The 9,740-nt window shown below is 37.9% G+C and overlaps 1 protein-coding gene across 1 annotated transcript; it reads right to left on the minus strand.

Moving 5' to 3' along the window:
- Positions 1-2,104: 2,104 nt before the first annotated feature.
- On the minus strand, positions 2,105-9,740 carry LOC121193296 (RNA-binding protein 39-like). The gene is made up of 15 exons (XM_041055541.1): positions 9,534-9,740; positions 8,769-8,826; positions 7,104-7,153; positions 6,801-6,992; positions 5,613-5,666; positions 5,361-5,478; positions 5,101-5,253; positions 4,560-4,697; positions 4,394-4,459; positions 4,109-4,313; positions 3,834-3,917; positions 3,653-3,749; positions 3,114-3,219; positions 2,753-2,831; positions 2,105-2,657 (listed from the first exon to the last, which is right to left on the minus strand). Exons 2-15 carry the CDS (start codon positions 8,817-8,819, stop codon positions 2,557-2,559), a joined length of 1,494 nt encoding a protein of 497 aa, XP_040911475.1. The 5' UTR covers positions 8,820-8,826; positions 9,534-9,740; the 3' UTR covers positions 2,105-2,556.

A 9,740-nucleotide genomic window follows, 5' to 3' on the forward strand; every position in this document is an offset into this window, starting at 1 on the left:
CAAAAAAATTTTTGACTTTTTTTGACCGAAAAAATTACCATACTATACTATGACGTTTTTTATGACATTTTGAGGTCAAAAATTTTTTTGACTTTTTTTGTCCAATTTTGACGCCTTACTATACTATGACGTTTTTTATGACATTTTGAGGTCAAAAATTTTTTTGACTTTTTTCGCCGAAAAAAACACCATACTATACTACGACGTTTTTTATGACATTTTGAGGTCAAAAATTTTTTTGACTTTTTTTGTCCGATTTTGACGCCTTACTATACTATGACGTTTTTTATGACATTTTGAGGTCAAAAAAAATTTTGACTTTTTTTGTCCGATTTTGACGCCTTACTATACTATGACGTTTTTTATGACATTTTGAGGTCAAAATTTTTTTTGACTTTTTTTGCCTGAAAAAAACGCCATACTATACTATGATGTTTTTTATGACATTTTGAGGTCAAAAAATTTTTTGACTTTTTTTGTCCGATTTTGACGCCTTACTATACTATGACGTTTTTTATGACATTTTGAGGTCAAAAAATTTTTTGACTTTTTTTGCGTGAAAAATACGCCATACTATACTATGACGTTTTTTATGACATTTTGAGGTCAAAAATTTTTTTGACTTTTTTTGCCCGAAAAAAACGCCATACTATACTATGACGTTTTTTATGACATTTTGAGGTCAAAAAAAATTTTGACTTATTTTGTCCGATTTTGACGCCTTACGACACTATGACGTTTTTTATGACATTTTGAGGTCAAAAAAATTTTTGACTTTTTTTGTCCGATTTTGACGCCTTACTATACTATGACGTTTTTTATGACATTTTGAGGTCAAAAAATTTTTTGACTTTTTTTGCGTGAAAAATACGCCATACTATACTATGACGTTTTTTATGACATTTTGAGGTCAAAAATTTTTTTGACTTTTTTTGCCCGAAAAAAACGCCATACTATACTATGACGTTTTTTATGACATTTTGAGGTCAAAAAAATTTTTGACTTTTTTTGGCCGAAAAAAACGCCATACTATACTATGACGTTTTTTATGACATTTTGAGGTCAAAAAAATTTTTGACTTTTTTTGGCCGATTTTGACGCCTTGCTATTCTATGATGTTTTTTTATGACATTTTGAGGTCATACTAAAATGTGACTTTTTTACGCCTATGACCATTTATTTGGACATTTTGAGGCTAAAATAATTATTGACATTTTTTGGCCGATTTTGACGCCTTACTATACTATGACCATTTTTATGACATTTTGAGGCCAAAAATTTTTTTGACATTTTTTGGCTGATTTTGACGCCTTACTATTGTATGATGTTTTTTATGACATTTTGAGGTCTAACAAAAGTATGACTTTTTTGGCATATTTTGACGACTTACGGCTGTATGACATGTTCTATGACATTTTGAGGTCCTACTAAAAATCACTTTTTTTTGGCATATTTTGACGACTTACGGCCGTATTTGTGTTTTTCACACAACAGGCTCCATTAACCTGCTTCATCAACATCTCTCAAACTGAACACTGACTGCATGAGTTATCCTCTGACAAACTTCATGATACTTTTTAACGTGCAACTTTCTTGTAACCACAATACAGATGTAGTCACATAAACAACTCAGTACAAATGTCCATTAAAGTTAACTTTTTCCAGGATATATTTAACCAAGGACATCCTGGTGTTCTTAACATATATGTGGCTGAAAATAACACCATTGAAATATCCACACAAACTCTTAACACTAATTTACAAATAACATACTGTCCGTTAAACCAAATTACGTTTGCTCTGCACAGATAATCAGAATGACCTTCACACTCAACTCACTTATATGCTCATATGATGATACACTCATAGTGCCCCCTGCAGGGAGGGGGCCATGTCTTTTCTGATGCTGTATACTGCTGTGCTTCTCTGGGGAGAAGAGCAGGAGAGAGGAAATAGGAGGACTGTAGTGTATGGCTGCGTGGCTGACCTGGCTGTGACTCCTGCAGCTCGCAAGGGGTGCAAGGGCCCGCCCATCGCTGCTTGCAGCTTTTTTTATTTGAACCTGGAACTGATAAACTCCCAAAAAGGAGACAAATACATAAAATGAATTGTCAAATTAGCCAAAGTTTATTGGGAGCCTTCATACAAAAAATGAAATTGTGGCTGTAAAAAGTTACAAAGAATTATTGTTGACATTGATATACTTTTGGCATTTAAGGCCTATTAACCCAACACATTTTTGTGACTCTTTGCAATTTATTTTAAATCTAAAACTGTGGATTTAAACAAGCAGATAAGACAGTAATATTTAAAAACATACAGACCAATAGATACCTGCAGATTACTCCTCAGTGGTAGTTTACAACACAAACCCACAAAAAATTGAAAAGCAACTGGGAAAAGAAAATGTCTAATTTTAAATGGTGATCTTGTGAACTTGAGGCAACTTTTATTACACACAGCCAACTAACTTCAATGCGTCTATTTCAATGACATCTCCATGAATGCAAACAAATGTATTTACACTGCCTTTCGTAAGCATGTCTCTACTATCGACTATCGACGTGCCGGCATTAGAAGCTGCTTTGCCGTTACTGAATCAGGGAAAAGGTTATGGTAGGTGGGTAAGGGAACGTAGGCAGCTGTTATCATTTTGCCTAGAAAGGAAAGAAAAAAAAAAGTTAAAACTTGGAGAACGTTTTTCCACATTTTGTTTATTGTTAAGGATTCATAACTGAGTGGCATCACATACCTGCAAACCAGCGTCCGTGAAGTGCATTTACAGTTGCCATCGCTGCTGGTATCGAGGGACACTTCACGTACACGTTGCCCTGTGAGAATGAAAAAAAAAGAGACGATTACAAAAAAACATGCCCTTTATATTTAAGTAGTTCACAGCTTTAGACCTGAAAAATGTCTGAACATAAAAATATGTCGCAGAAGATTCAAATCTGTAGGAAGCACTATGGCTACAACAGATAAGAAGCTCTTGAACTCAACTCTCGAGGTATTAAATGTCTGAAGTTTAATGTGGCAAAAACCCTTAACTGGCATATAGACCTTGGGTGATCTGAGTCTTCTCATTCACTTAGACTTTGTTTGCTTCAACTTACTTGAGCTGAGTTCTTGTCAACATAAATGTGAACAATTCCTCCATGTTTGTTGCACTCCTCAATCACATCATCTTGGATCTCAGAGGCCCAGCTGGGATCATTTTCCCTGAAAAACATAAAGAATATACAGTAATGCCAGGAATACTGTGGCTTCAAAAGCCCAGATTGTAAACATTTCTGAGACAAAGGGGACAATTTTCAAGGACATCTTAAGACAACGTTGGCATGCCCATATTAACATTGAAAGGGTTCTTGCCTCTTCTGTATATACTGTCCGCAAAGAGACTGGAGGGAAGAAATGCAGTTCTCATTCTGTGTAAAAATGACTGAGCTGCAACAGAAGATCAGCAGCAAGAGTAGGAATTTGGTATTAATGTAACTCTAATTTGATTTGTCTAACTCACAGCCCATGTGGACAAGAGGAATGATTAAGCAGACCAAAAACTCTTTCAATGTGCATGTGTTTTTCTTTGTTTTTTTTTTTCTTTTTAAAGACAAACTTTAAAAAATTGAACCCATCAAAATGGCAATATCCTTACGCTTGTGGGTTGAACAGGTTGGACAGCTGAAGGCAGTGTGTGGCCAGTGGCTGTGATGGGAGGTTCAAGGCTTGGCTTGGAGCTGGAGTTGGAACAGCTGGAGTAAAAAGAATAAGAATTTGTCAATGAATTCTCTAAAAGCAAAAAGACACAAAATGTTTTTCATCACGCAGAGCCTCACCTGGAGCAGCAATGTTTCCAAACGGTATGGACCCGGTCATCTGTAGAGCCTGCTGAGCAGCCGGAGGAATCTTCAGACCAGTTCCTGTGGAGAGAGAGAGAGAGAGAGAGAGAGAGAGAGAGAGAGAGAGAGAGAGAGAGAGAGGAAAGATTTAAGACACTAAATCAAATGGTTTCTTGAAGAAATGTAGTTTGACTTTCTTAATCCAAATAAGTAACTTCTTTTGATGCATGTGCTGTCAACATGACACAAACCTGACACAGTGTATAACCAACCTTCTGCTAGTCGAGCCATAAGTTGCAAACGCCCTGTGGTGCCGAGGTCAATGCCGGTCCTCTCTAGTTCATCATTGTCCAGGAAAGAACTGGCTGTTGATGAGTCTGAGCGCTCTGTAACATGCCCCACCTTCATCGGACGTCCGGCCAGCTCAAACCCGTTCAGCTGCTCCAAGGCCTTTTTTGCACATTCTGCATCTGCGAACTTGAAAAGGCAAAGTGGTAAGAGCCAGACTAACTGCAAACACTACAGCACTGTTAATGAAATACAGGCCCTTTACTTACCGATATGAAGCCATATCCTTTGGATCGTCCTGTCTCACTATCCATCATGAGCTGGATTCCCTCAATCTTTGGAAACAAAACACACAAATGCAGAAGGTTGTAACAAATGCATCAGCACAAAAACATAAAAATAAATTTTCATTTGTTTATGAAACTTGGTCCTGACCTTTCCAAAAGGCTCAAAGATCCCTCGAAGCATTTCTTCAGTAATGTTGAAATGCAGCGAGCCCACATACAGCCGCATCGGACCCGAACTGCCCTTCTGTAGATTATTGGCAGCGGCTGCTGCTCTGTTTTTCTCAGCCTGTAATTACATGTGGAAAGTGTAATGCAATTATCTTAATTCAATATGTATCAAACATTAGGAGCTGCCATGTATAAATACCTGATTTGTTCCAGACCAGTGTAATCTCAGCTAAATTAGTTTTTATTTGAAAAATGTTTAACTGGAGGGTGTTGGCAGACAACATATTTGTTCACATTTTAAGCTCTTTGCTGCATTTCTAACATGGATTTGTTTGATATTTATAAACATTTCATATCATAGTGAGTATGCTGAGAGTAAGACAGGTCAGTGTTTGGGGCACACAGACAGTCCTCTGCTGCTGAAGCACAGCGCTGGCTATTAATACATTCAGTCACACTGGATGGAAATAATCCAGTTGCACTTTATTTAGATGAAGTTGCCATGAGGTCAAGGCACCCACCTGAGAGGCCTGGACGATGATGGGAACTCCTAGAAGCCTCTGGCCAGTCAATCCAATCGCCAGTGGTACAGAGGAAGCCTCCACAAACTCTATGTACGCAATGCCCTTTGATCTCCTCGAGTTTCTGTCTGAGATCATCCTCACATCTCTGACCTTCAGAAAAGAAACAGTGATGTGTTAATACGTTGTTTCTACACAAAGACTTGCTGGATTATACACAACAATAACATGACTGAATATCAACATATATATCAACTCACTTTTCCAACAGCTGAGAAAAAATCCTCCAGGTCTCGAGCTCTGATTCTCGCAGCGAGCTGCATACAGAAAACTGTGCGGGCATCCCTCTCTTCTGGTGTTAGATTGTCAATTGGTTGCCTAAAAAGACAAAAATGATAAAAATAATTGATTAAATATCTCCCTCAAAAAACAAACTCAAGAGTGTGTTTGGAGAACATCTTTGGGTTTGACATCATCAAGCAGCATACAAAATGTGAATATATTCATCTCACCTGATGGGACTCTTGTCTTTTTTGAAGGGGCTCCGGCTTTTGGAACGTTTCCGGCTGAAAACACAAGCCAGAATAATTACTTTTTGTGGGCAACGTGTGACCAAAAAAGGGGGCATTCAAAATTTGTCCTGTTTGAGTAACACCTTGAGAAAACACCGTCCCAACACAAACAGAAATCATTTCAGTGCTTTCTTAACATTTCATAAGTTATTGGTAACTACATACACTCCCAGGACATTTCTTTTACATATATCCTATACATTCTAGTGCAATCCAGTACAACATATTCTTCTTTTATGAATCTTATAAAGGTCAGTGTTTGTTTAAGCTTCTGGAGAGATGTTAATTCAGCACAGCTGTATGCAAAGGTTTGTACCCCCTGGGCTAATTAGATTTTCTTTGGTTTTTGAAGAGAAACGTAGTAAATACAATCCCTACAGTAAACAGTCATAAACAGTAATTGTAGCCTGCACAAAAGTTTGGGCAATAGTAATTTCACTCACTCTTCACTTGGAAGCACACCATGTTTAAAATTTACCCCCAGATTTTCAATGAGCTTTCTCTCAGGGGACTGTGATGGCTGTTCCAAAAGCTTCAGCTTGTGTTTCTTGAAGTAGTTTACAGTGAGTTTTGAGTTCTGCTTTGGATCACTGTCCTGTTGCAGAAGCCAGCGTCTTTTCAGTTTCACTTTCTTGACTCACGACAGGACATCTGCATTCAGTATTTGCTGATATTTAGTGGAGTCTATTCTTCTCTCTCTCTGTGCACTGTTTCCTATAAGTGGCTATTGCACACTCCACTCAAAGCAGAATATTTCCACCCTCATGCTTAGCTAGCATGAGAGTAGCTGGCAAAAAGGTTGGGGGCTACTAAGTACTGACTTTGCATGGTACTCAAACTTTTGCACACAGACACTGATTGATTTTTTTTCTTTTTTTTGTCATTTTGTATTCATGTAATAAATTGTAACTTTGGAAGAAAGGCTTATTTTTTATGTTCATTTGCTGCAGGTGTTGTATTTACTTCTTTGCACTTCAGAAAACAAGAGACGTCATCTGCTAAACGCATATGTGTAAAGGTGGAATTTTTTTGGCTTAGGAGTTGTACTGGATCGCATTACATTTTACAGGTGTGCCTAATAAAGTGATCCCTGTGTGTATACACTATCAAATTTAAAAGGTCACATACACAGGACTCCTGCGTGCTCTGTACCGCCCAGATCGTTCCTTGCTCCGGGAGCGGCTGCGATGGCGCTCTCTGCTGCGGCTTCTTTTTTTTTCTCGGCTCCGGCTCCTCTTCTTACCCTTCTTCTTGTCTTTGCTTCTGCTTCTTCTCTTCTTAGAGCCTGGGCTCCGGCTCCTGCTTCGGCTCCTCCTTTTCCTAGAAAAAAACATGTTACAGCACTGCTATCATAGTGAAAAGTGAATTAAATGGACAAGTTACGTGTGTTTCAGAGAAATAGAGCTATTATGGCAGATTTTCAAAACTTACTTCTTGTTCTGGTCGTCATGTCCGTTTGCATGAGAGGACTTGATCTCATCCTAAGCAAGGTTGATAGAAGAACATCATGAGGACGTAGATGAAACATTTCAAGTCGTCAAGGTAAAGGGGATGGGGGGGGACAAGAGAAAATGCAGAATATATTCAATTAATAATAATACTTCAAACTTCCTACTGTCATGACTGGACAGTGTCCTTCCACCACCCCAATAGCTTCCCATCCCACTGTTGTTTTTTTTTTTTTTTTTTTTTTAAACAAGGCTGCTCAGTACTTAATGTAACAAAGCAAAGATAAGGGAGGGTGTCCAACATATTAGCTGAGTTCAGGAAGCTTTGACAATTGTCAGGTCATCTCCACCATTCCCCTTCTAATAGGTCGTACCAATGCCACTATTTGTGCCTAATCATGTGACCACGTATGGCCCACGGCCACTAAAAGAGATCCTGTGTGGTTGGTGTCAGTCCAGTGATCTTCACCCATTTTCGTTCTTGGACTGTAAGAGCTCGATGCCACCTCTGTCACACATCTTGCCCTGAAGCAAACAGGGATTCACACTTCTTAGTAATATTGACGCCCAAGAAAATAAATGAATAAAAAAAAAAGTAAAAAATTATAAAATCCATTAATTCAGCCACGTGTTACACTACCAATATATTTAGTTTGCATTATAAAGTCATACTCACAACCTTTTGACTTAAGAAGGAATTACTAACTTAAAAAGTGAAAGGTAACTCACTTTATAATACAATGACACTATATAGAAGTATCTATTTTACAGTCATTCTAGTAATATATCAATATCTGTGGTGTTGTGTAGCATGCAAAATCAAGATGCTGAGTCACATTACAGTTGACTAAGGCAAAGAGGCAGTATTCATATTTACGAGCAAGAGAAAATTATTTACCTGTATTTAGCCATAAAATTATGACATGGCTCATGTGCTTGCACAACAAAACTCTGCAGCTCAAATCTTTCCATTTTCAAACATATTGTTGTCAAACTACAACTTCTAAACGAGAACAATTGTAGTTTGACAATCAATCACAATTCAGTCTCCTTTGTTAACTTAATACATGATGAATCTTGCTCAAAGGGAATTTGGTTAAGGTTGAATTACTTATAAGTGACAAAGGGATCCCTTCTTGTCGAAGTCACACATCACAGGACACATGATTTTTCATATCATAACATAGGTTTAAATCTGACTAAATGACTGCACATCCAGAGACAGTAGTGGCATGCAGATTGTAAATCTGAATACTGCCTCCTCTGCTGGACAGATAAAGATGGGCTTATCAACCATTGGCATTCACCTTGTAGCAACCGAATAGGGATTGGATGTTCTAGGTTGAATCTCTTTTAGTCCTAAGGTGAACCACAGTACATCAGTATATGCGCAATAACTACCTTCCTTTTTTTCACAGTTCACAGTGGAATCAAAGATGAATTCATGGGAGTAGAGGTGAGATATCATTAGGGAAGTCTATAAAGAGAGATAGATGTGGATTTATTTATAATTCTGTATTGCGTTTTAAATACTCAATCACACACCACACAACATTCAAGTAAACTTTGTCACAGTAGCAAATATAAAAGGACTCAAGAGTAAATCATAACAGTGAAACAGGCCTCGTCTCTGTAATCCTGAACCCACCTTTCTGTATGGAGCCTCCAGCATGGCCTCAACGTCTAAATCATCAGCCATGATGATCCTGTGAAAAGGAAGAAACAATGAATACTTTTACATGTTCACAAATACGGTAACTATATTTACTGCGAGTAACCACGTTAAACCGAGAAAGTGGAGAATGAGTTTTGATGCAGCTGGTCACAAGATTTGTTCACTCAACATAAAAGAAAATTGGTAACTGATAATCAATTAATTGTTTAAGTCGAATTAAATACAAATTCCAAACTCGCCAGTTCCGGCTCGGACTTCTCATACTACTTAGTCTTATGTGATAACAATACGCTTCGACGAGTTAATATTAACTTCGCTTAATATCACAAATTCCACATTGAATATGATCAGTTTAAATACAAATTGTAAGACGTGTTACAATCGTAGGATTACAGTTTCAACAGAGATAAGAAACCAACACATGTGTAGTGTAAAGCGGTACCAAAAGGATAAACACGCGTTGCACTCAACACGAAGCTAAATGCGAACTAGCCACATCCGTCGTCTCAACGTTAGCTTATTTCAATGACCCTTATTGTTATTAAGTTACGGTTACATTTGACTCGATTAACAGCATAAATATCGATATACATGACCGCCAAGACTGCAATCATAATTACTCTAGCATGCTTACAGTAAAACAAATAATATTTACTTTGGAAAAACAGGCGCTAAGTTATCAGTGAAGTGTAAATATGGCGGCAGCGAGCTAGCTGCATTAGCAAACATCGACGTTACCGTTTTAAATTGAAGAAATGATGTGCCAAAGTCAAAAAAACGGCGGAAATGTGCTGCTGTATAGACTCGTCTCGACGTCTCCTTCCCGGCAGGTCACACAGCGCTTAGATGAAATCAAAATTTTCGAAGTTACGTAACCTTTTTTCGGTTACAGGTCGCGGCCTGGTATCGAAACACTCTCCTTCCTCCTCCTTCTTCGTCGTCTTC

The sequence above is a fragment of the Toxotes jaculatrix genome, chromosome 2 (assembly GCF_017976425.1).
Source record: "Toxotes jaculatrix isolate fToxJac2 chromosome 2, fToxJac2.pri, whole genome shotgun sequence".
Taxonomy (NCBI): Eukaryota; Metazoa; Chordata; class Actinopteri; family Toxotidae; genus Toxotes; species Toxotes jaculatrix.

Coding starts and splice junctions, on each gene's coding strand:
- LOC121193296 (XM_041055541.1), bottom strand. CDS start 8,819: ATGGCTGATGATTTAGACGTTGAGGCCATGCTGGAGGCTCCATACAGA. Junction 5,479..5,612: donor AAAGACAAGAGTCCCATCAG/GTGAGATGAATA, acceptor TTGTCTTTTTAG/GCAACCAATTGACAATCTAA. Junction 5,254..5,360: donor TTTTCTCAGCTGTTGGAAAA/GTGAGTTGATAT, acceptor TCTTTTCTGAAG/GTCAGAGATGTGAGGATGAT.